The sequence below is a fragment of the Panthera pardus genome, unplaced genomic scaffold (genome assembly GCF_024362965.1).
Source record: "Panthera pardus isolate Hobbes unplaced genomic scaffold, ASM2436296v1 HiC_scaffold_13, whole genome shotgun sequence".
In the NCBI taxonomy this organism is placed as follows: Eukaryota; Metazoa; Chordata; class Mammalia; order Carnivora; family Felidae; genus Panthera; species Panthera pardus.
The window spans coordinates 31,781,942-31,808,521 of NW_026526688.1; the positions used below are offsets into that span (position 1 = coordinate 31,781,942).

The following is a 26,580-nucleotide window of genomic DNA, read 5'->3' on the forward strand; positions in this document are numbered from 1 at the left end:
ACAAAAAACGGCTAAAGCAGACATGGTCTATTCATACCGTAGAACAAGGTCACGATTAACAACACAGACTCTGGAGCCAGGTGCCCGACTTTATACCCTGACTTCATCATTTACTAAGCACATACCCTTAATTAAGCAAGATGTGTAGTCTCTTTCTGCCTCAGTTTCTTCACGAAAATGGAGACAATAAAACCTACTTCTCGGGGTCATTTGAAAGATCTAAATAAGTAACCACATGTAAAACATGGGACATGGTCAGCACATCATAAACATTAGCAATTACTAATAGAGTCAGAAGCTGAAGGAATGTAAATTTGCGTGGACTGATATAATTTTCATATATTAACAGACTTCTGAAACACAAAGAGAGAAAAGGAACAAATTGCTGATACAGAACGGTATCATTTAGGTAAAACACACAGACACGCAAATAATACTACACATTTTTGCAAGGACGTATACACATGTAAGCATGCAGAAAAACCGGGCAGGAAGGATAAAAAGGAACGCACAGATCTTGGCGATCTCTGGTCAGGAGAGAGACAGGATGGGGACAGTGGTCAAGGCGGGCTTTAGTGATACCTGTTCTTAATGTTATATTTCTGTATGATGTACAGAAAGTTCATTTTCCTAAACAGCGATTGGGAGATGAAGAAATGGAGACAGCAAATATAGATAAGACTCTAGAAAAGTTTGCTAAGAAAAGGAGTAAAAAATTAACAGGAGCTGGGGAGGATTGTGAGGGCAAGAGAGGATTGTAGGAGTTTCGTTGTTGCAGTCTTTAATTTTTTTTTTTTTATTTGAAAGAGAGAGAAAGCATGAGCAGGGGAGAGAGGCAGAGGGAGAGAGAGAAAGAGAATCTATTTTCTGTTTAAGTTTAGTTATAGATTTTGAGCGACAGAGACAGGCAGAGAGAAAATCCCAAGCAGACTCTCCTCTGTCCACGCAGAGCCCGACGCGGGGCTAGAACCCACGAAACCGTGAGGTCATGACCTAAGCTGAAGCTGGACGCTTAACTGACTGAGCCACCCAGGCGCCCCAAGGAGGTCACTGTGTCGATGCCCACTTTTCAAATGAGAAAGCAGGCTAAGAGAAACAGCTAACTTGCTCAAGCCATCGCCTGATATCATCAAAAGGTTCTCTATAACATGGTAAATTCATCCTAATCGTTTGCACACTATGTTCTCCAGCGACATTCAAGGAAATCTTAAAATGGAGTGTGAAAGGCAGCACTGGAGTGGTTTCCTCACAGAATTCCATCTTCTTGCCTGACTAAATGGCCAGAAGGAAGGGAAGAGAACCAGGTGGTGATAACGTTAAGTATTCAAGGGTTCTTTTTTTTTTTTTTTATGAAATTTATTGTCAAATTGGTTTCTATACAACACCCAGTGCTCATCCTCAAAACTGCCCTCCTCAATACCCATCACCCACCCTCCCCTCCCTCCCACCCCCCATCAACCCTCAGTTTGTTCTCAGTTTTTAAGAGTCTCTTATGCTTTGGCTCTCTCCCTCTCTAACCTCTTTTTTTTTCCCCCCTTCCCCTCCCCCATGGGTTTCTGTTAAGTTTCTCAGGATCCACATAAGAGTGAACATATATGGTATCTGTCTTTCTCTGTATGGCTTATTTCACTTAGCATCACACTCTCCAGTTCCATCCACGTTGCTGCAAAGGGCCATATTTCATTCTTTCTCATTGCCACGTAGCACTCCATTGTGTATATAAACCACAATTTCTTTATCCATTCATCAGTGGATGGACATTTAGGCTTTTTCCACAATTTGGCTATTGTTGAGAGTGCTGCTATAAACATTGGGGTACAAGTGCCCCTACGCATCAGCACTCCTGTATCCCTTGGATAAATTCCTAGCAGTGCTATTGCTGGGTCATAGGGTAGGTCTATTTTTAATTTTCTGAGGAACCTCCACACTGCTTTCCAGAGCGGCTGCACCAGTTTGCATCCCACCAACAGTGCAAGAGGGTTCCCGTTTCTCCACATCCTCTCCAGCATCTATAGTCTCCTGATCTGTTCATTTTGGCCACTCTGACTGGCATGAGGTGATATCTGAGTGTGGTTTTGATTTGTATTTCCCTGATGAGGAGCGACATTGAGCATCTTTTCATGTGCCTGTTGGCCAAGGTATTCAAGGGTTCTAAAAGCACCCCCAAGGTCCTGTTGGCTCTGAGACGTGTAGACTATCTCTGCATTGCTTTATCTGATTTCAAATCTGGGTAATTCCATTCAGGGCTTAATTTCTGAATCCTGCAAGATAATTTCAGAGTCCACACCTAAATTAGGATGTGACCCCAAATGCCATAGACCAGTTCAAGGTTATTTCAAGAACAACATTACAAGGATATCCTTTTGCTGGGGTGCCGTGGTTACTCTAAGACGGATGTGATAATGCTCACTGTCACTGGAGGAACTCACGGTCAGGAGGGAAAGCTGACCCTGCCTGGAAATCCTGTCTCTGCTAATTCTCTCACCGAAGTTGGAGGAGATTTGGGGAGCAGAACTGTAGGCAAGAGTTTCTTACAGTGGATTTTTTTCTAGCTATCTTCACTACCAGTTTTGGCATAATCATATGTCCTGTAAGAAATGTAGTTCATTCATATAAATAAATAAAAAGCCCCAGCAGTGCAATGAGCAAGTTTTGGTTCCATGGCTCTTAGTCATGGTGACTATAACTGAACACGCATCAACTTTCTGAAAGTCAGATTATGGGTCTCCAGACTTAAAAAGGCATTAGGCCAGAAATCACAGATAGAACATCCCAACTAGGGGTGCCTGCATGGCTCAGTTTGTTGAGCATCTGACTTGATCTTGGCTCAGGTCATGACCCCAAGGTCGTGCGATCAAGTCCTGTGTCGGGCTTCACGCGGAGTGTGGTGCCTGCTTAAGATTCTCTCTCTCTCTCTCTCTCTCTCTCTCTCTCTCTCTGTGTGTGTGTGTGTGTGTGTGTGTGTTTCTCGTTCTCCCTCTGCCCTTCCCCTGTTGACGTACTCTCTCTCAAATTAAAAAACAAAAAAAAGAACATTCCAACTAAACTACTAATGAAGATCGTAAAAATGCAAAAGTGCCCAATAATTCTGTAAACCTATGAGCAACAGACACCTAAAACTATGGAGCCAAGTGCCTGAAGCCAGAATCTCGTAATAATCTCAGGTCTACTATAGCCAGCTAGTATTGTTATATTAAATCATGTCTTATCATGTTCTGTATTTCTGGTGCTTGGACACCTGGGGCTTTATTGACCCTGGAAACACTTTCCCTTGCAGGACTAGACAATTCCTACCTTCTTAGATTCTCCTGGGAGGGCAACTTTCATATGCAAACCCATCAATCCAGAGCCCATACCCCCACCTACCTCTTTTTTGAAGCTCTTAAACTCGAAGTCACTATTCACCTGCCCTAATCACCCCAGAGCTGAGTATCAGACAACAAGGGACAGGCTCTGTGCCCCTCAGCCCACTAAAATGATCCGAACTAAGCCTGTTTTCCTTGCCTTACTTGTTCTTTCGAAGAAACCACAATAATGGCTCTTACCCATGTCTTCCCCTCGTCCCACTGCCTCTTGACTTAACCCTGGTGATTCCCCTTGTAGCCCCGTGTACATGGTCTGTCACCTGTTCTAGGGATCTGTGAGGATAAAAATTTCTTCCTTCACGGGGCACCTGGGTGGCTCAGCTGGTTAAGTGTCGGACTTCAGCTCAAGTCATGATCTCAACATTCATGAGTTCGAGCCCCGCATGGGGCTCTCCGCTGTCAGCACGGAGTCCACCTCTGATCCTCTCCCTCTTTCTCTCTCTCTCTCTCTGCCCCTCCCCTACTCATGTTTTCTCCCTCTCCCCACCCCTCTCAAAAGGAAACAAAAATTTACAAAATCCTTTCTTCATGACAGTTATTTCCATATCTGTGTGTCTTACTTCACCTGATTAAAGCAAACCCCAGGTGCATTTTGAAACAATTGCCTACACTAGCCTGCGTGAGGCCATATCTCTTTATCCAACAGAGATATCAACTTTTGGAAAGAGACTGCTCAAGAAAGGGCAGGCAAGGAGGAGTAAGAGAGACGCCATCTCAATGAGTGCTGGGCTGGTTGCTGATGCCAGGCTGCCTGGGGCAAAGTGTTCACAAGCCTAGGTCAAAGTGAAAAAAAAAAAAATAGGGAGGATACACTTAGCTTTTTGTAAAGTTCAATTTATGCATATTTTGCAATTCTAGAGTTCTTTGCCCTTCAATAGTTTTGGTGCCAAATTGTTCTTCACGTTGTGAGATGATACTGGACAGTAGTGTTTTTGTTTGGTTTGTTTTAGTGTCCCTATTTTGGCAACATAAAAATGTGGCAACCCTTAGGCTGTTCCCCAAATTTATTTTTTGAAATTTAACTGGGGTGTGAAAGCCACAGTCTGCCACCGCAGCACCAGAAAATGGGAATTGGAAAAGCAGCTGGTGCTTGAATCAATTCTCAAACTATAAGCCTAATACAGAAGATTCAACTGGTACACGTAGTCAGGGGCCAGAGACAGTTCACGCACCCCCTCTGCCAAAAGCATGGCTTCTGACGGCATCTCACTGTAATTGAAGGTAAATACAAAAGAAAAAAAAAAAAAAGAACACAGCAAGCTTACCAAAAATTATTACAGAACAAGAGATACAAGGTTGATCATGAGGGGGAACATTCAAGAAACTATTTGGCATCTTCCACACAGGGTAGGAAAATATTGCTGAAACAGAAACACTACAGGATACGATCTATCACATTAAACCCTGGTTTTGACAGCATATCGAGAAACAAAATAGCAGCCGAGAGCTGGGCCTGGCACTCACAGTGAGGCCTGAGTGTTCTCCTGTTGAACGTGAACTTCACAGAGCATTAACATCAGACAAGGCCACTCAGTGACCATGACGGATCACGACAAAAAAAAAGACCCCTCCGTAATCACGCCTGATAAAATATAAACGTTGTCTAAGTCAGAAAGTGCCCAAATCCCCCTATTCTAACTACTGTGAGGGCCTGCTGCTTCTTTACCAATCACGGCTCGGCCTCTGTCTAATCAATCTGTCCTTGTATAGGCAAGATTTACTGAGATAACAAATCATAGAATCGCCCTCCTTTTTGGCAGCCCCAGCCCAGAGGGAATCCTCACTTCCTTGGACCCTCCCCCAAATCACCCCCTGAAACCCACATCTCTTCCAAATACCTGTCTTACAGAGATGCCTGCCGGCTCTCCCCGGCTACAGCAAGTAATAAGCCCAACAGGTATGTTCCTGGCAGTCGCTGACTGAAGGTCATTACCAGTACGCTCAAGTAGGAATTCAATGATTATTTAACAGGACAGAAAGTATCTCTCTCAAACAATAGTGAAGGTCTAGAAGCCTTCTCATTAAAATCAGAAATCAGGGGCTGCTGGGTGGCTCGGCTGGTTGAATGTCTGAATCTTGATTCTGGTTCAGGTCATGATCTCGTGGTTTCTGAGTTTGAGGCCCGCATCTGGCTCTGTGCTGAACACGAGCGGCCTGCTCGGGATTCCTTGTCTCCTGTCTCCCTCTCTCTTTGCCCTCCCCGCCTCCCTCAACCCAACCTGTTCACCCTCTCTCTCAAAATAAATAAATATTTTAAAAATAAATAAAATCAGAAATCAAACAGGAACTCTAATAGTGCCACCATCATCCAACATTGTTCTAGAAGCTCTAACCAATGTAGTCAGACACAAAAGAGAAACAGTAAGTAAAGGCAGTGAAAAAAAGACTTGAAAGTAATATTAGATAATAAAACTGTTCCAAAAGAATCAATTGAAAAGTATTAGAACCAAGAGCAAGTTGAATAAGGCACTCTATTATCAATCAATATAAAACTCAAGAGTCACTCAGAATGTAAACTATACAATATAATTGGAATTATATTCACAATAGCAACAAAGCGTCTGGGAATAAACGTAACGAAAAGTTTCAAAGAAAACAGAACAAAATACCTGAAAAAAATGGCAAGACCACACTACAAACTTTGGTAGAAAGGCTTACTATCCTAAAATTGAATATTTCTTATCGTTGGCTATATAACTTTCATATAATTCCGGTAAAAAATCGTATTAGGTTTCTGTAATTGAAAATATCTTGAATGGAAAATGCAGTTGAATGGTGGCAAAATTTTTTTTTAAAAAGTAAAAATATTCAATTAAAAGCAACAGTAACTAAAGCAGTATTGAACCACTACATTAGTAAGGCAGATCGATGAAATCCCAGGAAGCCAAAACCCATATCCACACACACATAAAAGGTTGAGTATATAACAAATAGAGAAACATCAATTATTCACTAACGCCATTAGGATAACAGGCTAACTATTTGGAAAATTAAGTAATACCTTATTTCAAGTTGTAGACAAAAATTAATGGCAAGATTTAAATATAAATAAGCACAGAATCCAAAAAGGTTTTAGAAGAGAATTACTAATAACCTTGAAAGGCAGGAACACATCAGAAAAGATGAACTGATTTACCTTCAAAATTTAAATTTGGATGTCAAAATATAAAGGCCATGAAAAATCACATGCAAACCGGGGGAAAAAATTTGTAACAAGTTGGCCTTAAAGTGGATACATTCTAATGTAGAATTTTTATAGAATTTATTTAATTTCAATGTTTAAAATATGAATACTTTTAATAGGAAAATTGGCAAAAAAGCAGGATACCACTTGTCACCTATAAATTTGGGAAATGTGTATAAAAATAATACCCAGTTATGTCAGAAATGCTGAAAAACAGTATTTTCCATTCATTTTTGGTGGGAGTTTAAAGACTGGAAAAAAATTAGAGCAAAATATTATCAATAGTTCTTTCTAAATAATTAGATTATCAAGGATTTCTTTATTTTTAAAAAAAATTTGCTTATCCCTGTCATCCACAATAAACATAGCACTTTGTCATGTCATTTCTAAAAAAAAAAAACAAATTAAACAAAATAAACAGTGAATCCAATTCATTTCTCAAATTTATTTTTTCCTAAATTCAGCTTATTAGTCACTGCCCTCCTCAACACATCCCTACTGCTTCCAAATCAGTGGTTTGGAAAACAAGCTTATAACTTCATATATGTACATGCATGTGTGTGTGTGCGTGCTGTATATACATATATGTGCGTGTGTGTATGTGTTGTGTATACATGTGTGTGCATGTGTATATATGCATGTGTACCTATGTGTACACATGTGTAGGCACGTATATACATGTATGTGCATACATGTATACATGTATGTGTGTACATGTACGTGTCTGTGTATGAGTGTGTACACATATGTATGTGTATACATGTGTGTGCATATATGCATGTGTTCACATATATGTACATGAATGTTTGTGCATATGTGTGTTGTGTTTATTATGCATATATGTTGTGTATATGTGTATGCATGTGTGTATACATGTGTGTATGTATATACATCGTGTATGTGTGTATGTATATGTGTATATATGTATGTGTTCTGTGTATATATGTATATGTGTGCATATACCTGTATATATGTGTGTATATGTATGTGTGTTGTGTGTATGTGTATATGTGTATATACATGTGTATGTATGTGTATACATGTGCGTGTATACATATGTATCTGTGTGCTGCACGTATGTTTATGTATGTTGTGTGTATATGCATGTATTTGTATGTGCATATATTTGTGTGTGTGCGTGTGTGTATATGTGTATGTACATGTGTGTGTATATATGTATGTATGTGGTGTGTATTGTGTGTATATGTATGTATGTATATGTTTGTATGTATATATATGAATATATGCATGTATATATACATGTATGTGTGTGTATTTGTATGTGTGTATATATATGCATGTATGTGTATATATCCATGTGTGTTTATATATGCATGTATGTATGTGTGTATATGTATGTTATGTGTATATACATATATGTGTGTGTGCATACATATATATGTGTGTATATGTGTAAATATACATATGTATTCATTATATATATACATATACATACACACACACACACAAAATACCAAATACATTGTGAATACACACACAGAAAAGAAATTTCCTTATATGAACAGGATCATGAAATAGATCAGACATAGGCAGCACACAAAACACTTAACAATATTGACCTATCGCAAATCTATTCTAAATGAATTTTTCAAAGCTCTCATAAAGCAACAGGATTCAGTTATGAGATTATCATTTTAAGAAATGAGGCCCTGGAACTTCTTTGCTGGACTTTAGTTGATCCAGCAGTTTTGAGAACAGTGGGGAATAATAAAACACCAAAAGCATAAGCAACAAAAGAAAAGACAGATAAATCGGACTTCATTAAAATCAAAAATTTCTGTGCCTCAAAGGACACATATGAAGAAAGTAACAAAACCACCCACAGAATGGGAGAAAATATTTCCAAATTATATATCTGATAAGGGGCAAATATCCAGAATATATAAAGAACTCCTAGCAGCGCCTGGCTGGCTCCGTTGGTACAGCGTGTGACCCTTGATCTTGGGGTTGCGAGTTCAAGTCCTACGTTGGGTGTAGAGATTACTTAAAGAGAATATATTTAAAAAAAAAAAAAAAAGGAACTCCTACAACAAAAAGACAAACAACTCAATCTTTTAAAAGTGCCAAAGAATTTGAACAGACATTTTTCCAAAGAAGGTATGCAAATGAACAAGCACATGAAAAGCTGCTCAAGTTGTTAGTCATTAGAGGGAAATGCAAATCAAAACCACAATGAGATACCCCCTCACACCCACCAGGATGGCTAGAATTTAAAAAAAGGGTGGAGGGAAATAACCAGTGTTGTGGAGGATGTGCGGAACAAAATTGGAACCCTGGTACATTGTTGCTGGGAATGTAAAGTGGTAGTAAAATTGTGGAAAGCAGTTTGGCAGCCCCTCAGAAAGCGGAACATAAAATTACCACATGATCTAGTAATTCCACTCGGAGGTATAGACCTAAAAGAACTAAAAACATATGTGTAAACAAAAACTTGTAGAAGAATGGCAAGAGCAGTATTATACGTAAAAGCCAAAAAGTGGAAGGGCGCCCGGTGGCTCAGTCAGTGGAGCATGCGACTCTTGATCTCGGGGTCGTGAGTTCAAGTCCCATGTCGGGCACAGAGCTTCCTTTAAAAAAAAAAAAATTATTCAAAAGCCAGAAGGTGGAAACAACCCAAATGTCTCTAAACTGGTGAATGGACAAATGCGATACCCACCCAAACAACGGAATACTGATTGTTCAGTGACGAAAAGGAACGAGGGACTGACACACCACAGGCTAGATGAACCTCGAGAATGTGACACTAAGTGAAAAAAGCCAGACACCAAAAGGCCACATGTTGTATGATTCCATTTATGCAAAATGTCCAGAACTGGCAGTTCCATGGAGACCAAAAGTAGATTTGTGGTCGCTCTAGGCTGGGGTGAGAGGGTAATGACAAGTGACTGCTTAATGGATATGGGGTTTCCTTTTGGACCGAGAAAATGTTCTGGAATCAGACGGTTGCACAGTATCGTGAATGTACTAGAAGTCATTGAATTGTAGACTAAAACGGTTTAAATGAGAATTTTACGTTATATGAATTTTACCTCAATCTTGAAAAAAACAGGAAAGAAGGAAGGAAGGAAGGTTGGGAGGGACGGAGAGAGAGAGAAGGAGGAGGGAGGGAGGGAAGGAGGGAGGGAGGGAGGGAGGAAGAAAGAAAGGAAGAAAGAAAGAGCAGAAGGAAGAACAAACAGCCAGGGACAACGTAGCTTTCAGAGCCTACAGTGGAAATGAGAGAGGACCTTGGAGATGAAGGCCCCACCTGATGACAGCTCAGGTTAGGTGACTGGGCAAGCGGCAACAGGGACACGACCGCAAGCTGGGCTTCCTGGCTCCTAGTTCCAAGGTCTTTCCACCAGAGAGCCGTCTGGAACTCAGAGACCAGGCAAGCTGTCTATGTATGTCTCAAAAAAAAACCCCAAGCCACCTTCAAGGCCAGGCGGTTGGTTCCCTTTCAAGGCACTGCATTTGTGTGCAGCTCGTGGCCTATGCCACCAGCCTTTGCCACAGGCTGCAGCCCACCGAACTCAAGTACCCATCAGCCCACCTGCCAATGCTTCTGTTGATGGTCCCCTCATTATTTGCTTGTGGTTCATGATTTACATCAAGTGGAAAAATCATCACATTGCTCTAATCTTAGCAAAGCATGTCATTTTCACTGGCAGAGTTGGCCTGTGTCCCCATGATATTTGAAGACATTTCTTGTGTTTAAAAAAAAAAAAATGATGGACGGGACAGCAGCAGTTTGGGACACATTCATGAAGCCAGATCAACAGTCCTTTTTATAAAGGGCCTGTAAGAGCACACTGTAACACAGGAAACAAGCAAAAAGGTAAGCGCTGAGAACTATTTTGTAATAATTCTTTGGAGATAAAATAAGTAAAGAATAATTATAGAGAAAGCAATTCATGGGGCGCCTGGATGGCTCAGTCGGTTAAGCATCTGACTCTTGGTTTCCGCTCAGGTCATGATCTCACGGTTCGGGAGTTCAAGCCCCGCGTCGGGCTTCTCGCTGACAGTGTGGGGCCTGCTTGGGATTCTCTCTCTCCCTCTCTCTCTCTCTCTGCCCCTCCCTCCCTCTCTCAATAAATAAATAAATAAATAAGTAAACAAACACTAAAACAACAACAACAAAAACAAAGGCTATTTAGTCACATAGACCTGGTTCAAACCCTGCCTCTGGCTTGGTTAGTTAGCTAGTTGCTTTGTAAGTTTCTTTCACCTTCAGGCATTTCTTTTGCAAAATAAGGGTAACTGTAGTGCCTCCTTAGTTACCCTAGGATGAATAAAATTGCGCACATCAAACATTTGGCACAGGGCCTACCCCATAGAACATATTAAGTGTAAAGGGATATGAAATATTTTGCCTGCAAAATTTAAACGCACCTTTAAGCTCACTCTCTCTGGCAGTGGAGTGAAACCACAGAATGGTGAGTTGCGAGAAGCATGGGACTGAGTCAGGAAACCTTGGTTCAGGTCCTAGGTCAAGCCCTTGGGATTGGTCAGTAAACATCACTAAATCTCAGTGTCCTTATTTACAGAAAAGGAAAATGCTCATATCAGAACGTGTTGAGGCAAGTGTTAAAATAATACGCATTCTACACATTCTAAAATATAAGATCTAGAAAGTAAATGTACCTTCTGGAATTATGCAATGCTACCGAAATAACAAGGTTTTACTGGTACAGGACTGCGGTGGGACTGGGCAGTGACAGGTGTCCATCCTAACCCTGAAAACACCACCTGAATTCCGTGGGGTGAAGCACAATTTCTCTGGGCATCGCTTTCTCCACTGCTAGAATGAGGCGATTGCACTAAGTCTCTCCCAAGCTCTGACATTCACTGGCAGTATACATTCAAATCCATGGTCAATTCTTTTAAATTTTTAAATGTTTATTTATTTTGAGAGACAGAGAGAGACAGAGCGCGAGCGGGGGAGGGGCAGAGAGAGAGAGGGAGACACAGAATCCGAAGCAGGCTCCAGGCTCTGAGCTGTCAGCACAGAGCCAGATGCGGGGCTCGAACTCACCAACCGTGAGATCATAACCTGAGCTGAAGTCAGAGGCTCAACCGACTGAGCCACCCAGGCACCCCCCTCTCCATGATCAGTTCTGATGCTCCCTTCTTCTCAAGGAAGAAGAGAGGAACACTAGCACCAAAGGACCCACAAGAATAACTGGCCCATCTCTACCAAGGGTAGGGAAATGCCCAGCCCATTCCTGATTTCCATGGCCCGCGAGTTTGTGAACCATGCGACATTCAACCAGATGTTGTCACTGGAGGTTCAATGGCAGCAATTTCCCCCTCCACCCTTGAACTACAAGGGAGACGTATGGTAGAGGCTGTTTAGCTGGTAGGAGTTTTCTTTTATTCAGGTCGTGGACCCCACACTGGACACACAATGAAAGGGAATATCAAATACATCATCTTCGATATAACCTTTCTTGCTTCCTTCCACAATTAATTCACTGCAGATCTATTAATTGAGCAACAACTTTTCAGTCATCAATTACTTATTAAAATTTAACTATAGGAATATTACTCAGCCTTAAAAAAAGAAAGACATCCTGGCACGTGCTATAACTTGATTTAACCTTGAGGACATTAAGCTAAGTGAAAGAAGCCAGTCACAAGAAGACAAAACTGTATGATTCCACTTACACGAGGTATCTAGAGTCGTCTAATTTACAGAGACAGAAAGTAAAATGGAGGTTGTCAGGGGCTGGGGGCAGGGGGAATGGGGAGTTATTGTTTAATGGGTGCAGAGTTTCGGTTTTGCAAGATGAAAAGTTCTGTAGACTGGTTGCACAAAACATGAGTGTATTTATACTATTGAATTGTCTATTTAAAAATGATTAAGATAAATTTTATGTTATGTGTATTTCACCACTATTTGCCTTTATTTTATTTTATTTTATTTTATTTTATTTTATTTTATTTTAAGTAGGCTCCACCCCCACATGTAGCCCAATGCAGGGCTTGAACTCATGACCCTGGAATCAAGACCTGAGCTGAGATCAAGAATCAGACACTTCATCAACTAAGCCACCCAAGCACACCCACAATTATTTTTTTAGTTTAACTAGTTACATGATTAGTTCAATAATCACTTGGCAACTCAAGGGCAACCAATAAGTGTGAATTATCACCATATCCTTCTCCTCCCCAAGCACTCCTCTCCCTTTAATGCCAGATGGGTCTTGGGCTTTTGGAATCCTGAACAAATGTTCATATTTGTGTTGCTCTTTTGACACAATGTGACCTCTAAAGTATCAATGAATGCCCTTGTTCTTGGCTTCCAGCCAAATCTCTACCATATATTTGGCTACCTATATGTTCATTTCATTGAACAGGCTAGTCTATTACCAAACAAGTATCTCTGAGGACAACTTCTGTATCAGTCATTCACATAACAGATGGAAGCGTTCATCATTGGGATTTCTCTCTAAGATAAACACAAGGAAGGGATTTTTGAATGAGAGAGGGCAAAGGAGAAGAGTGATTTCAGAACCCGTTTGTTGGAGGAAGAAAGATCTAAGGGCACCTGGGTGGCTCAGTCGGTTAAGCGTCCGACTTCGGCTCAGGTCATGATCTCACGGTTCGCGAGTTCAAGCCCAGCATCGGGCTCTGTGCTGACAGCTCAGAGCTTGGAGCCTGCTTCACATTCTGTGTCTCCCTCTCTCTCTGCCCCTTCCCTGCTCATGCTCTGTCTCTCTCTGTCTCAAAAATAAATAAACATTAAAAAAAAATTAAAAAAAAAAAGATCTAGAATGGGCGTCACCATCAGAATGGGGGAACAACGGCATTGAACAGTAAGAGGGCAGCAAAAAAAATAAATAAATAAAAACAAAAAACAATAAGAGGGCATCAGAGGGCACCCAGGGCTTGAAGCTAATCAACCTGGGGAGAGGAGACAGAGGGACACCCAATGAAAGGGAATATCAGAAACATTTCATAGATGGGAATTTTGTCAAGTTCAGCAGCACTCTTACATAGTTCACTCACTGGCATCTGCCCTGGAGAAATGGAGAATCATTCCCCAGCCACTCTAGTCCACATGGGTTTGCCGCAGAAAGAAGGGCCTGGGAGCTCCTTTGGAAGGGAGGCTCACCATCCAGCAGCCTTGGTTAAACTGTGTCTGAGGTGGAATAGAGGGGATTCTTAAGAGGAAGGGAGGAGACTGAGGGACCCCTGGGCACTGGCGAGGAGGAATTAGACCAATACTGCCCTTCTCTCTCTTCCAAGAGGCTCAGAGTCCTTCATAGGTGCTAATCAATTTAACCTCATTGGAGCCCAACGTGGACCTCCCCAAGGACACAAAGGAAAAGAGAGTAAAGAGGTAGCTTTCCTCACTCGTATTCACTACACGGGCTCCTACCCTTCACCAAGACCTAACATCCCAACCAAAGCCACACCCATTTTTTTCTGGGGCTTACCTGCTAACACCTCTAAATGCAAACGCAGACACTCGTCTCCCACAAGCCACATGGCATCTGGGCGAGGGCCGTCTGTTCCCTCATTTCCCAAAATCTTGCTAGGGGAACAACAGTCCCCCTAGTGTGACAGGTGGGCAAAGCCACTTCTAACCAACCATACATTAACAATACCTTATAAATGCAGATTCAGGGGAGGAGGGTGGATGCAAGTCAGGGGCCCCAGGGTCCACTCACTCTCCTCCTCTCTGTGTGCCAGGGCTTCAGACAGGAATGCACTGAGATGCTGGCAGTCACGTTGCTCATTAGCTGAACATTAAGTGATGACTACTCGAGTCAATCAAAATCGTGGGCCCAACAGTGCTTTTAAAATCACCATTATTACACACACACACACACACACACACACATGCACACACACACACACATACCTTTTCTCTCTTATATAGACATGAAATGTTCAACCACTGTTAGTACTGATCCTGGTAAGTGCTCTTAATCATGAGTGAAAATAATCCCTTATGTGATAAGGAAAGACTGAGTGAAAATTCAGGGGAAGCTGCAAAAAAAAAAAAAAAAAAAAAAAAAAACAAAAAAAAAAACCAAAAAAAAAAACCAAGCCAGAATCACCCTCTGCTGCTAATAACTGGGCAACAAAAGCAAATGTGGGTTTGCAGAGGCCAAAAGTGGCTGGGGTTTTGATTGGGTATGTCCTCTTTGAATCTCCTCTTCCATGCACACTAGGTTTACAATTTTGAATTTTTACTAAAGTCAGGAAGTGTTTGGGGCACTTGGGTGACTCAGTCGGTTAAGTGTCCAACTTCGGCTCAGGTCATGATCTTGCCATTCACAAGTTCGAGTCCCGCTTCGGGCTCTGTGCTGACAGCTCAGAGCCTAGAGCCTGCTTCAGATTCTGTGTCTCCCTCTCTCTGTGCTACACACACACACACACACACACACACACACGCTTGTGCTCTCTCTCTCTTAAAAACAAATAAAATCAACATAAAATCAGGGAGTGTTCAAACAAGAAGCTCATAATCAAACATCTAGGGTTCTAAATGGACAAGAAAAGAGATGTGTTATTCAACCCAGTGAGACTTTGCCTTTCAAACGTGAGTTTTAATTCACTGCCATCATTATAAGGATGGCCATTCTCAACCTCTGCCCCCTAATCAGCCATTTTTTAAAAATAATCCCTCCCTTATCAGAAAGGCATTTTTCTGCTCCCTTTAGAACATTAGAATTACCAGCACAACTTGTTGAAGATAAGAATACTCACACAACCATGTTTTATGCATTATGATCATGGTTTGGCTCTCATCCAATGCATTCACATGGAAAAGAATTTCACACTCACTCACCTTTCAGCATAACTTACATTATTTGAAACTTTTGCTTCAGTTGTCTGATCACTGGGATTCAAGTGAGTTATTTGGATTAAGTGCTTCAGGTTGACTCATAGTGAAATATGGATATCGGAGGACAGAGCCGAGGGAGGAGGACTCAAGTAATTAATTGCCCCACCTTTTGAAAATGACAGTAAATGGCTTATCTTTCCTAGAACTGGTACAATAAATGTCAAAAGCTGCAACATTCTGTGCTAGGTCAGGAAACGTGTTCTGGCCATTATCTCCAACTCTTAATTGTTCTCCATGCGTTCACCGTCAGCACACAACCTGAATATCAAGTAAATGCTTGTGGAATTGCTCAGTGAATATGCATAGACCACTCCCAATGACTCTGAAAGCCCCTTAAGAAGAAATCACCTTGAACTTTTTATAGCTAACATTCTCCCTGCCCCAAAAGGCAAGGCACACAATAGGTATTCAATAATCAATCACTGACTGATATCTCATCTTCACCAGTGGGCATGGGAGAGAAACAGCAAACAAGTGTTGAAACATTTCACACTGGAATTTATCGCTTGAGAAATTAAGGATGTGGGGGGAAAATGCACAAGTGTGAAGGTCACCCTGATAAAGAAAAAATGTGGTGCGAGGAGACTACAGTACTTAAAATGCACACTGTTCATAATTGCCAGAGATAACGAATATTTTCTATATTTTGCCAAATTGGTCTTCTTTGTTTCTCCGTTAACACATGTAGGGGGTCTAATCCATCTTTGGCAATCTATTCAAACTGTTGAGGGATTTTTCCCTTTTCTTTTCTTTTCACCCTTTGAACATAATCCACTAAGTCTCCATCCCTAAAGCACCTCCCAAATAGCGGCGGGGGTGGGGGACGCGCTCTGGGAAGCCCTTGCTGAGATACTTAGCGGAACTTTATTCTCCACATGGGTTATTTACGAGCGTCTCGGTTTCCTTGGGTGACTCCACAACCTCCCCCTTTTCACGCGGCGAGCAGGAGTCAGGGCGGTGAGATCCTCCCAGGCGGAGCGCGGAGGCGCTGACCATGGTCCTGGCCTCCGAGCTCAGGACTGGAGCACCGAGGGCGCCGGAGAAGAGACGGTGCGAGAGCGAGCTGGGCGAGGCGGGGAGAGGCTGTCGAAGCCCCCGCCCCTCCCGAACCCCGGGGAGCTTTCGGGCCTGCACGCGAACCCTCCACTGCACGCTCCGAGATGCATCAAAAAAGGGTGGGGCACCCAGCCACAACTGCAATCGGAAGCCGCCCGGAAGGATTTAAGAAGAATGGAATCGGTTCATGCCTCCCTCCCCCCACTACCATGCGACCCCCAACCCGGGATCGGTTCATATTTTTACCCCCGCCCCCCCCCCAGGCCCAGGGAGGCGCGGGCAGCCTTTGTGGGCGCACAGCCGCCCACGGCCGAGCCCGAGACTCTGGGCACCCTGCACCGAGAAGGGGCAAGTAGGGCGGGGTGCATGTACAGATTCAAGGATGCAATATTCCTGCGAGGCAGGACGGTGGGCACGCTGGGATCCCCGGTTCTCCACCGAGCTGGAAAGGGGGCGAAGGAGGGGCGATCCCCGCGTCTGGTCCTGAGTCTCAAACACCCCCCACCCCCCATACCAACCTGGTCGTAGATGTTCTGCAGGGCTTCCTTGCCCGAGGCCCGCCGGATCTCCACCTTCCGGCTCGATTCAACAGATGGCTCCCCGCCGGCGCGCCGGCCCTGCCGGGAGTACGGCGGCTGCGGGTCCGGGCCCAAGTGGGCGACGTCCCGCTGCTGAGCCACCACCTGCCCCGAGCCCCGGCCCACGGACAACGAGTCGAAATCGATGGTCTTGTTCTCGGAGGACCCTTCCACCGGGCAGAACATGCCACAGAATTTCTGCCGGGGCTTAGGGCTGCCTGAACCCAGGTTTTTAAAAAAGGCAGGGACTTCTTCGTCCTCTGCCGCCTTCCCGGATTGCTTCCTCTCGGCCATGGCGCGGGAGCTCGGGGAAGGTCCGCTCTGTCCGTCCGTCCGTCTGCCGGTCCCTAAGTCGGCCTCTCTCTGTGCACAAACCCCCTGGCTGCTGCCGCGGCTGCCGCTCTCTGCCTGCCGCAAGGTGTACAGAAAGGAAGGATGGCTGGCGAGCGAGCGAGCGACCCACCCCTCCCGGTCCCTCCCTCTGACCCCGCTTTCTCCCCTCCCTGCCCACGCCCCCCGCCGCCGCTCCGGCTCCAGCGACCAGCAAAGTTGGGTCTGGGAGGGCGGCCGCTGCGGCAGCGGGAGCGGAGAGGCTGCCAGTTCCCGGCAGCGGCGGGAGGAGGGAGGCGCGGGCGGGGCGGGGGCGGGGCGCGGCGCAGGGGAGGGGAGGGGAGGGGAGCCGAGCTCGGGGTAGTGAGGGGAAGGCCCCGCCGCCTAGAGCCCCGCGCTCCGGAAGTGAAGCGGCCAGACCACCCGCTAATGGATGCGGAGCGGAGGGTCGGCTGACCGATCTCTGCGCCAGGGTAAGTATGGGGCAGGGCACGCAGGGGCGAAGGCCGGGGGCGCGGCCTCTGGACTCCACGCCCGTCGCCCCCACCTGCCTGGCCCAGGAGCCTCTCCCCCACCGCATTGCAGAGGTGGGCCAGGTGCGAGGGCCCACCCGAGGGAGGACCCCCACCCCTCAGCGAGGGTGTGAGCTGATGGATGGGGCAAGAGGGACCAACCGGCTGACGCCTGGACACCCAGGAAGAGGGAAAGGGACAGCACTGACGATGGGGAAGGGATGGCGCAGACCGTTTGGAGAGGTGGAGGCCTTACGAGGCAGGGGGCACCAACCTTGTTCACCCACGGGCCTTGTGGTGGGCTGCTGTGGGCAGAGATTGAAACGAGAAGGTTCTCGCTGCGCCCACAGTGGTGGGGGGGCGCTAGCGGGCGGGGAGAAATGCAGAGGGGCGTAGCAAAGGGGAGCGGGGAATAAAGACTTAGGTGTGTGGTCTGGGACTGTAGCAAAAAGTGCATTCTGCAAATTCGGGCACCGAACGGCAACTTGAAGTAAGAAAGGGTAGAGACCTGCTATATTGCCCGGAGGTGTCACGTCTCTTAACTGCGCCACTGCGCCAAGACCAAGAAGGGCCAGAAGAGTCTTGATTTGGTATTGTCTATCCCGCCTTCCCCGCCAAAAAAAAAAAAAAAAAGGAGGCGGGGGAGGCCAGGATTGAATCCCACTCCCCCAAATCCCTAGCCCTTCTGGGCGCCCTGCGCGCCCCACCTAGATCCCCCGCCCTCGTTGCGCACTGCGCCACAGCCGCGGGGTTTCCCGGGTTGCCAGACGCCAAGTGCCTGGGACGTAAATTGCGCGCGCGCGCGAATTCAGTGGTGGAGTAGGAGATGGGGTCCTGTCTGTGGTCATGGCTTGAGTTGTGAGACGCCCCGCCGGGAAAAGGTGTGTGGGACTTGGTATGTATGTGAGGCTAAACCATCCACAGCTACTGGGTTGGTGGGCAGATAAGGGGCATCTTGATTTATGACGGTAACACGGTCGCTGAGAGTCTTTTATTGCTTATTTCTGCCCCCACGTCCCTTCCACGTACCAATCCCTGCCCCTGGTCGATTACAGCCCCGCCCCCTCTTTCCACAGTGGCAAAATCCTGCAGAAATGATGCCCAACCCTTGGCGGCTGGAGACGGAAATCTGGGCATGCTCAGTAACTAGGGTGGGTTTGGGCTAGGAGAAGCTGTTTCTACCACAAGACTATCGTTCAGAGCAGGGTGACCAAGGCTCTATCCTCATCATCAGCCCTTGTCCCTGGCAGGATTCAGTACGGATACCCTCCCCCCAAATCGTGAGGGATACTTCGGTGAATGGAGTTAAATTTGGAGGGCAATCAATCACAGTTTGAAGATGAGCCCATCATGGCAGGTGGGAAGGCGGCCCCAGCTGAGAACTGGAGACTGAGGGAGGAGAGGAATGTCGGGGGGGGGGGGGGGGGGGGTGCTGAGGGAACCAGAGGCGGGCCTTTGGACTTTGCATCAGATGTGCTTCGCATTTGAATGAACTGCTTCCACAAGAATGACATCATTGCCTACCCAGGGCAGACCCATGACTCGTGACCAATTTCCGATTTCCGGAGCAGGAACCAGACTTAGAGAGATTGGGGCGCTTTGACCAAGGTCACTATCTAAATGAGCCAAGAATTACAGCAGAAAAGCTGATTCCTTTTCCAACCTATCCCATCTTTACTTGACAAAATGCAAGAGTTTAACATTTTTCTCATGTCCGATTATTTCCATTGCAGCTAAAGATTGCCTTTGGAAGAGGAAGCCACCCAAAGGTAGCCTAACCTCAGCATGACCTCTATTATGTAGACCTTGGGATGTGTCTTCCTGCCTTTTTACATCTCATGTTTCCTCTCAACATTAAAACAGGAGGAAGGTTACCCCCATGTCTTAGAAGGGAAGGGGTGGCACTGAGAAACCCCTGGGCTCTGATCCCTGGGGCTGCTGGCTGAGAGCAGAATCCAGGGTTTGTGCTCCTACCCCTTTGGCACCTTCCAGAAGGTCTTAGAAAACGTGCCTGCAGCAGGATCAGTTGACATTAAAGCTGTAGGCTGGCATCTGTGGCATATGGACCCCGTTTGGACTGAGGGGGATTCTTCAGGCCGACAGAAGCATATTCGTAGCCCATTAACACACACTCCACGGCAGTAACTGGGAGAGAGTAGGAACTCTTTGGTTTTTATGTCACCCGGTGTCCACCACTCTCCACAGATGTGCTTCCTCTCTTACCTTGTACTCAAATGACTCATTCAGGCATAAATGCTAGGAAGCGTTTTTAACATTCACAGCAAAAGAAACACCTCGTTGTGCATTTGTGAGTCCTGCCCGGACCCAACAAAAGAGAATGGATTCATAATTCCAAGCTTAACTTATTTGGTCCTGAGATTTTGTTTTGTTTTGTTTTGTTTTGTTTTGTTTTAGATTGCTGGACCTAAATTGTTATACCTATATTATTATGTTATGTTAAAGTGTAGTATATGTTATATTGTTACACCTATATTAAATTGGCTTTTAATGTTTGAGTGATTTCTAGCTTGATTTTAAATAATTGGATGTTAAATCAAAGGAATGCACCAACTCAATATGGTTTGGTAGATTTAATTAAATTGTAAAGGAGTGTCATATTTTTAAATAATTTTAATGGCCCTCATCACTGGATATTATCAAGCCATAAATAAATACTATTATTATTTATGTGTAACAGGGGAGCTTGGCTTGGCTGGAGCTAAGAAAGACCCAAACACATCCATTGCGTGGAGCTGGGTGACATCTTCCTTTTCTGGAAGCTGAATAAATAAGCTGGTGACTCTCACAGGACAGTTGGAGTGCCTGAACAGGTATCTGTTCACATCTGATTTCATTTTTCACATGGGGAAAATCTTGAGTCCTGTCCATCCATAACCGGGCTCAGACGTTAATTGGCATGACTGATGAGCGGAAGGTGGGGGAGCCAGACGTGGGAGGGTCCCCAAGAGAACTCTAAACAAAGGAAAGGTCTGACAGAGTGGGACACGTGCAAATCCAACGTGAGACGGAACCCCTGGTCTCCCCCCACTTCTGTCCTGAACCAAAGCGTAGTGCTTCCTGGGAAAGAGAGGGCTGTGTGGTAAAACTGACCATTGTTTCACTAGGAGTCCAAGCCTGCTGTGACACTTCTCTCCGGGAGTTCTGGGTGCCAGAGTGGAGGCCTTACCCCGCTAACTAGCAAAAGGAGAGGTGAGGAGAGGCAGCAGAAACTGGGGGAGTCACAAAAGCAGCTCTTGCAGGTGCCTCGGGCAGAGAAGAGTCAGTGCCACCATGTGGCTGCCAGCGTCGGGGAGAGCATCAGCGGCCACCGGACTGCAGAGCCACAGGCAGTGATGCTGTCCTAGCTGAGTTCTTGCCCCTGGGCAAGTAAGGGTGATTGGTCCAGAAGACTTTGGGACCGCTGTTGGAGTGGCCTGGGACCCATTCCCTGGTGGGGTGCAAGTTCAGGAGCTGAGCCAGGATATTCTGAGTCCTGATAGGCTGTGCCTGTCCACACCACAAACTAATTGGTACCCATAGAGTTGGAGCAAATACTCGGACGATGGCGCTGGCACTTTTAGAGGACTGGTGCAGGATAATGAGCGTGGATGATCAGAAATCGCTGATGGTTCTGGGGATACCGGTGGACTGTGATGAGGCTGAGATTCAAGAGGTTCTCCAGGAGACTTTAAAGTCTCTGGGCAGGTATAGGCTGCTCGGCAAAATATTCAGGAAGCAGGACAATGCCAATGCTGTCTTACTAGAGCTTATGGAGGATACCGATGTCTCGGTGATCCCCAGTGAGGTTCAGGGAAAGGGGGGTGTCTGGAAAGTGATCTTTAAGACCCCTAACCAGGACACTGAATTTCTGGAACGACTGAACCTCTTTCTGGAAAAAGAGGGGCAGACAGTCTCCGGTATGTTCCGAGCCCTCGGGCACGAGGGGTTGTCTCCAGCCACGGTGCCCTGCGTGTCCCCAGAGTTACTGGCTCACGTGTTGGGACAGGCGATAGCTCATGCCCCTCAGCCCCTGCTACCCATGAGATACCGGAAACTGAGAGTGTTCTCGGGGAGCGCCGTGCCCGCCCCAGAGGAAGAGCCCTTTGAAATCTGGTTGGAACAGGCCACTGAGATCGTCAAAGAGTGGCCGGTAGCAGAGGCAGAAAAGAAAAGGTGGTTGATGGAAAGCCTGCGTGGCCCTGCCCTGGACCTCATGCATATAGTACAGGCAGACAATGCAGCCATAAGCGTGGAAGAGTGTTTGGAGGCGTTTAAGCAAGTGTTTGGAAGCCTGGAGAGCCGCAGGACCTCCCAGGTGAAATACCTGAAGACGTATCAGGAGGAGGGGGAGAAGGTCTCGGCCTACGTGTTGCGGTTAGAAACTCTGCTCCGGCGAGCCGTGGAGAAACGCGCCATCCCCAGGAATATCGCAGATCAGGTCCGCCTGGAGCAGGTCATGGCCGGGGCCAGCCTCAGCGAAGTCCTTTGGTGCAGGCTGAGAGAACTGAAAGATCAAGGCCCGCCTCCCAGCTTCCTCGAGTTAATGAAGGTAATCCGGGAGGAAGAGGAGGAAGAGGCCTCTTTTGAAAACGAGAATACTGAAGAGCCAGATGAAGGGGATGGCTATGGCCCCTGGGATAACGAGGCAGAGGACTAAAAACCATCTCAGGGCGGGACCCACAGCCAGTGCGCCCCGGGGAGGTTTGCTGTACCCTGCTGAGACCATGTGGCTATTTTTGTCCGAGGCCTCGCGTGCCAGGTCTTGATTCTTCTTTCTAGGAAAAAATACCAGAGAGTTCCTTGGGCCCTACGTAGATTATTAATAAAGGACGAAGTTCCAAGTAAGGAATAGGAAGCCTGAAGGAACCCGCGACATTTCCCGTTTCCCAAATAGACCAAAGTCGTGCACCCATACCGCAGAAGAAAGAAGTGATGCAGGAAAAGAACACCTTTTGTAATCTGTTTAACCTCTAACCCCTTTGACTCCTCAGCTGTGTTCCTTCCTCAAATCAGCACATCCCCTCTGAGTAGCCAGCGGTGTGAGGCACTCTTCACGGAGGTGAGAATCGTAACCCCGCAAGCCTGGGCCGTGCTCTTGGAGCGAGCTCACCGGCTCACCGAGGACGTGGCCTCGGCATGTGAGACGCTAGATAATCCCGGGTGTCAGTCACGACACCTGTGGAAGTGCCACTACCAAATGAATACGGCCACACCCACTGCTATGTGTCTTTCTTTCTTCGCTCGGGAAGCACTCCTCCGCTTCTCTGCCACGTGTCGGATGGCCGGTTCCAGGCACTGTGTTAGGCCCTCGAGACACAGATGACTCAGCCCAATCCCCGCCTTCAAGAGAGAGAGCCACGGTGTGAGAGAAGCACCCTCGAGAAAGGGCAGACGCTACAGGAAGGCTGCCTGCGAGGGAGGGTGTGCGGGCCGCGTTTGGATTCAGTGAGCAGACCATTCTGGTTAGAAAAGATTTTTAGGGGCGACCAAAGGGAAAGAGGAGAGGAAAGGAGCCTGTATTTATTGAGGGTCTATTATGTGCCAGCTGGTTTACACACATCTCATTTAATGTGCCCGGGAACCCCAATATGGTATAATTTTGCTCTTTCTGAAAGAGAAAGAAAATGAAGCTCAGATGAGTCGAGTGGGGTCCTCGGGATCGAAACGCTAAGCAGTGGCAGAGCCGAGCCACAAGTCCGGAACTCTCTGCCTCTTGCTAACCCTCTGTCCGCTGTGATGGTGGCTTTCAAATTGTGCTCTACGGTTCTGCAGAGATTTTTCAGCCTGTCCACCTTTAACATGTACTTTAAACTCTCCCGATCTCTACTAGAAAACAGGTAGATTCAAGTGTGTTGATACCCAAATGTTCACACACTGGCACCCAGCCACAGGCTCACTTCTGTTTCCAGATGGACTCATTTTGTGCAGACCATGGAAGTAAGGTCCCCTTGTGACATCTGAGCACATAGCTGGACTCCTCTTAAGCGTTCATAGATTAAGGAAGTGATGGCACCTCACAGGTGTTTAAGTCACGTCCATGCATGTCCCGTGACGTAGTGTGCCTCAGTAGAGCATAAATGAGCACCATTCCGTTAAATGCTAGTTGATCTCGGGGCGCCTGGGTGGCTCAGTCGGTTAAGCGTCCGACTTCGGCTCAGGTCACGATCTCGCCATCCTTGAGTTTGAGCCCTGCGTTGGGCTCTGTGCTGACAGCTCAGAGCCTGGAGCCTGTTTCGGATTCTGTGTCTCCCTCTCTCTCTGCCCCTCCCCCATTCATGCTCTGTCTCTGTCTGTCTCAAAAATAAATAAACGTTAAAAAAAATGCTAGTTGATCTCTAGCATCACGATAGCTTTTTGTATACAAAGAACAATTGCTCACCTTCTCTGAACATCAGTTTCCTCATCAGGAAAATGGGAAAATAATAGAATAGGGTTGTCGTTAGGCTCAGATGACATAATGCCTTTGAATCACTTAGCATGATGTCTGGAACACAGAAAGCCTTTAATGCGTTAAGACCCATGATTTTCATGATACTTCCTGTCTGTTCAATGCATGCTGTCTTTATTCTAAGAGTTGTACTGTAACAAGTACGGAATCTGTCAGTCAGTTGTGACGACATTGCATTAGGAACCATTTTAGCTACGTTTGAGTGCTTGCTGTCTGTTATCTTTGTGATAAGTATTCCAGCCATTGTTAAAGACTAATGTTAGTGATTTGACTTTGAAACAATAAATTATTCTTTCTGATCTGTGGCTAACTTTAACTGAAGAATATCCTGAGATTGTAAGAAAAGCATTTTTTTTAAGTTACCATTGGTGATCATTTCATCCTAAGTTATAATTTTTTAATACTGCTCACCAAAGTGATAACATTTGTCATCCAGTACACCCTGATTTCATGGTTTCTTGTAGTCATAAAAATCGCCTCATTGTTCTCGATTATTGACAATATACAAAGTAAAGTGTTATAGATGTGAAGTTACAAAATAAATACATGCTAATAAAATTCTGAGGTTTTTTTGTTTCATGTATTATGATTCTGTGTTAGCTATGACTTGAAGAAGGAGTTTCATTAGTTAAAAAAAATATATGATAGGTAAGGTTAGAAAATCAAACCAAAGCCAAAAATTCTTGAACCCTTCTAGATAGGAAAACCTGAGAGCAGAGTGCTGGGATAAGAATATTTCAGCTTTGTCTCCAGGGATGAGAGAGAGCCCAGTCTACCCATCATCAATTTCCCTTTTAAAATACATAGAAACAACAGATGGAGGCCAGTCCCCTCGGAGACCTCCAACTCATTTGCTCAGGCAAGTAACTCCACAGAAGAACAAAACGACCTAGTGGGGAAATGTTGTGTCTCTGGGATGAAGCCAGTTTCCAGCTTGTAGATGTGTAGGAGGAAAATTCCTCTTGCCGTTGACTTTCTTGGAATTGTTTCTTTTCCTCTTTTCTACAGTGCAATGGGGGAGGATTCCTCATTGGGCTGTATGCAGTGCAGATCGGCCTATTACACGATGAGTGTCCTGAGTCATGTCCAACACCCTCTCCCCATCACCGGAGCAAAAACCTCTTAAAAAATTGGTCTTGCCTTATACTTACTATGTCTGTCTCCAGATCTGACCCTTTGGAGACTGAAGCCTCCAAGATTACGTAGTCCTCTGCTGAAGGTAACTTTTCACCAGGGCCATTGGCTTCCTCAAGGCCTTAGTATTATCTGACATCCCCATCTATACCAGCCAGTCCTGCCAAGCCTTTCATGCTGTTGTCATCCACTGTCTACCCAGATGCTGCCCCAGATGATTATCGGTGCCCTTCCTGTCCATGCTCCCAGTGCTGATCATTAAGGTCCTCCACCATGCCTTCTTGATCCTCCATGATGTCCTAGATGAACTAGCCTGTATCATCGGAGTCCTTGCAAAATACCTCGGCACCATATTCGTTAATTGGATTCTGGTCTTCCTGGTAGCCTGCTGTCCTCAAGTCTCTTGAGTGGAAGCTGCTCAGTCTCCCATCACGGGAAAGATTGGAGATTGCTGGTGGCATTTAGTTCACCATCATCACCTCCTCACCTGCAAACGCTTTCCTGGCCTAAGCTGACTCCCTCTGCCCCACACTTCCCCGTGGAGCAGTCCTGAGAAGCCTGGACAGAGTGTTGGCAAAGCAACACTGCGAGGAGCCTGTTGAGGATGGCACCTGGCCAGATGTTATCTATAGTAACAAAAAGTAGGAAGGAAAAGATAATGACTATAAGCCATTATCTAGGGGAGTCCTACAAGTCGAGCCTGGAAAAGCAAAGATGGTTGGAAGCCAGAGTTTGAAAGAGTGGAGCCTGAAATGAAGCATAGAGGTGAAGGAAGAGTGTCTGAGACAGTATTGTCAAATGCACTCAGAATTCGTGCTTTATTGACCACCAGCATAATCTTTGCACGGTCTAAAGATTCATGATCAGAGCAGAAGACGTCTCCCTCATCCCTTTTCTTTCAGGGTGGGCCAAGGGCTCCTTGAGCTTACTCAGAGAAGACTTATACTCATTGAGAACTCCTCTCGGGGTGCAAGATGGTGTCCATAGATGGGCTTCTCAGAAGCTAGCCTCCCCACTGTAGCAGGCTCTGGAGCTGTCCCTGGTCCTGACCTGCATTACACAACCTGCTGTGCCCGAGTGGTCCTTGACATTGCGGATGAACATTTTCTTAAA

The 26,580-nt window shown here is 45.8% G+C and overlaps 2 protein-coding genes across 4 annotated transcripts in view; one reads left to right on the top strand and one right to left on the bottom strand.

Moving 5' to 3' along the window:
• Positions 1-17,503, bottom strand: part of DPYSL2 (dihydropyrimidinase like 2) — a 131,934-nt gene extending 114,431 nt beyond the window's left edge. The window contains exon 1 of the mRNA XM_019466887.2: positions 16,984-17,503. Coding sequence (XP_019322432.1) covers positions 16,984-17,337 — 354 coding nt within the window. The 5' untranslated portion in view covers positions 17,338-17,503. The remainder of the gene's footprint in view (positions 1-16,983) is intronic.
• Positions 17,504-17,679: 176 nt separating this feature from the next.
• PNMA2 (PNMA family member 2) lies at positions 17,680-24,903 on the top strand. Of its 3 annotated transcripts, XM_019466894.2 has the most exons (5): positions 17,709-17,846; positions 19,619-19,654; positions 19,749-20,040; positions 20,584-20,716; positions 21,011-24,903. In XM_019466894.2, the coding sequence occupies exon 5, from the start codon at positions 21,448-21,450 to the stop codon at positions 22,540-22,542; it is 1,095 nt and encodes a 364-aa protein (XP_019322439.2). In that variant the 5' UTR covers positions 17,709-17,846; positions 19,619-19,654; positions 19,749-20,040; positions 20,584-20,716; positions 21,011-21,447; the 3' UTR covers positions 22,543-24,903. The 3 variants fall into 3 exon arrangements, 2 of the variants coding, with proteins under 2 accessions (XP_019322439.2, XP_019322434.2); XM_019466889.2 differs by lacking the exon at positions 19,749-20,040; XR_008421586.1 differs by lacking the exons at positions 19,749-20,040; positions 21,011-24,903 and having other exon boundaries at positions 17,680-17,846; positions 20,584-21,004.
• Positions 24,904-26,580: the final 1,677 nt, after the last annotated feature.

Excerpts from the sequence above, each read along its gene's own strand:
- PNMA2 (XM_019466894.2), top strand. The coding sequence starts at position 21,448 with ATGGCGCTGGCACTTTTAGAGGACTGGTGCAGGATAATGAGCGTGGAT.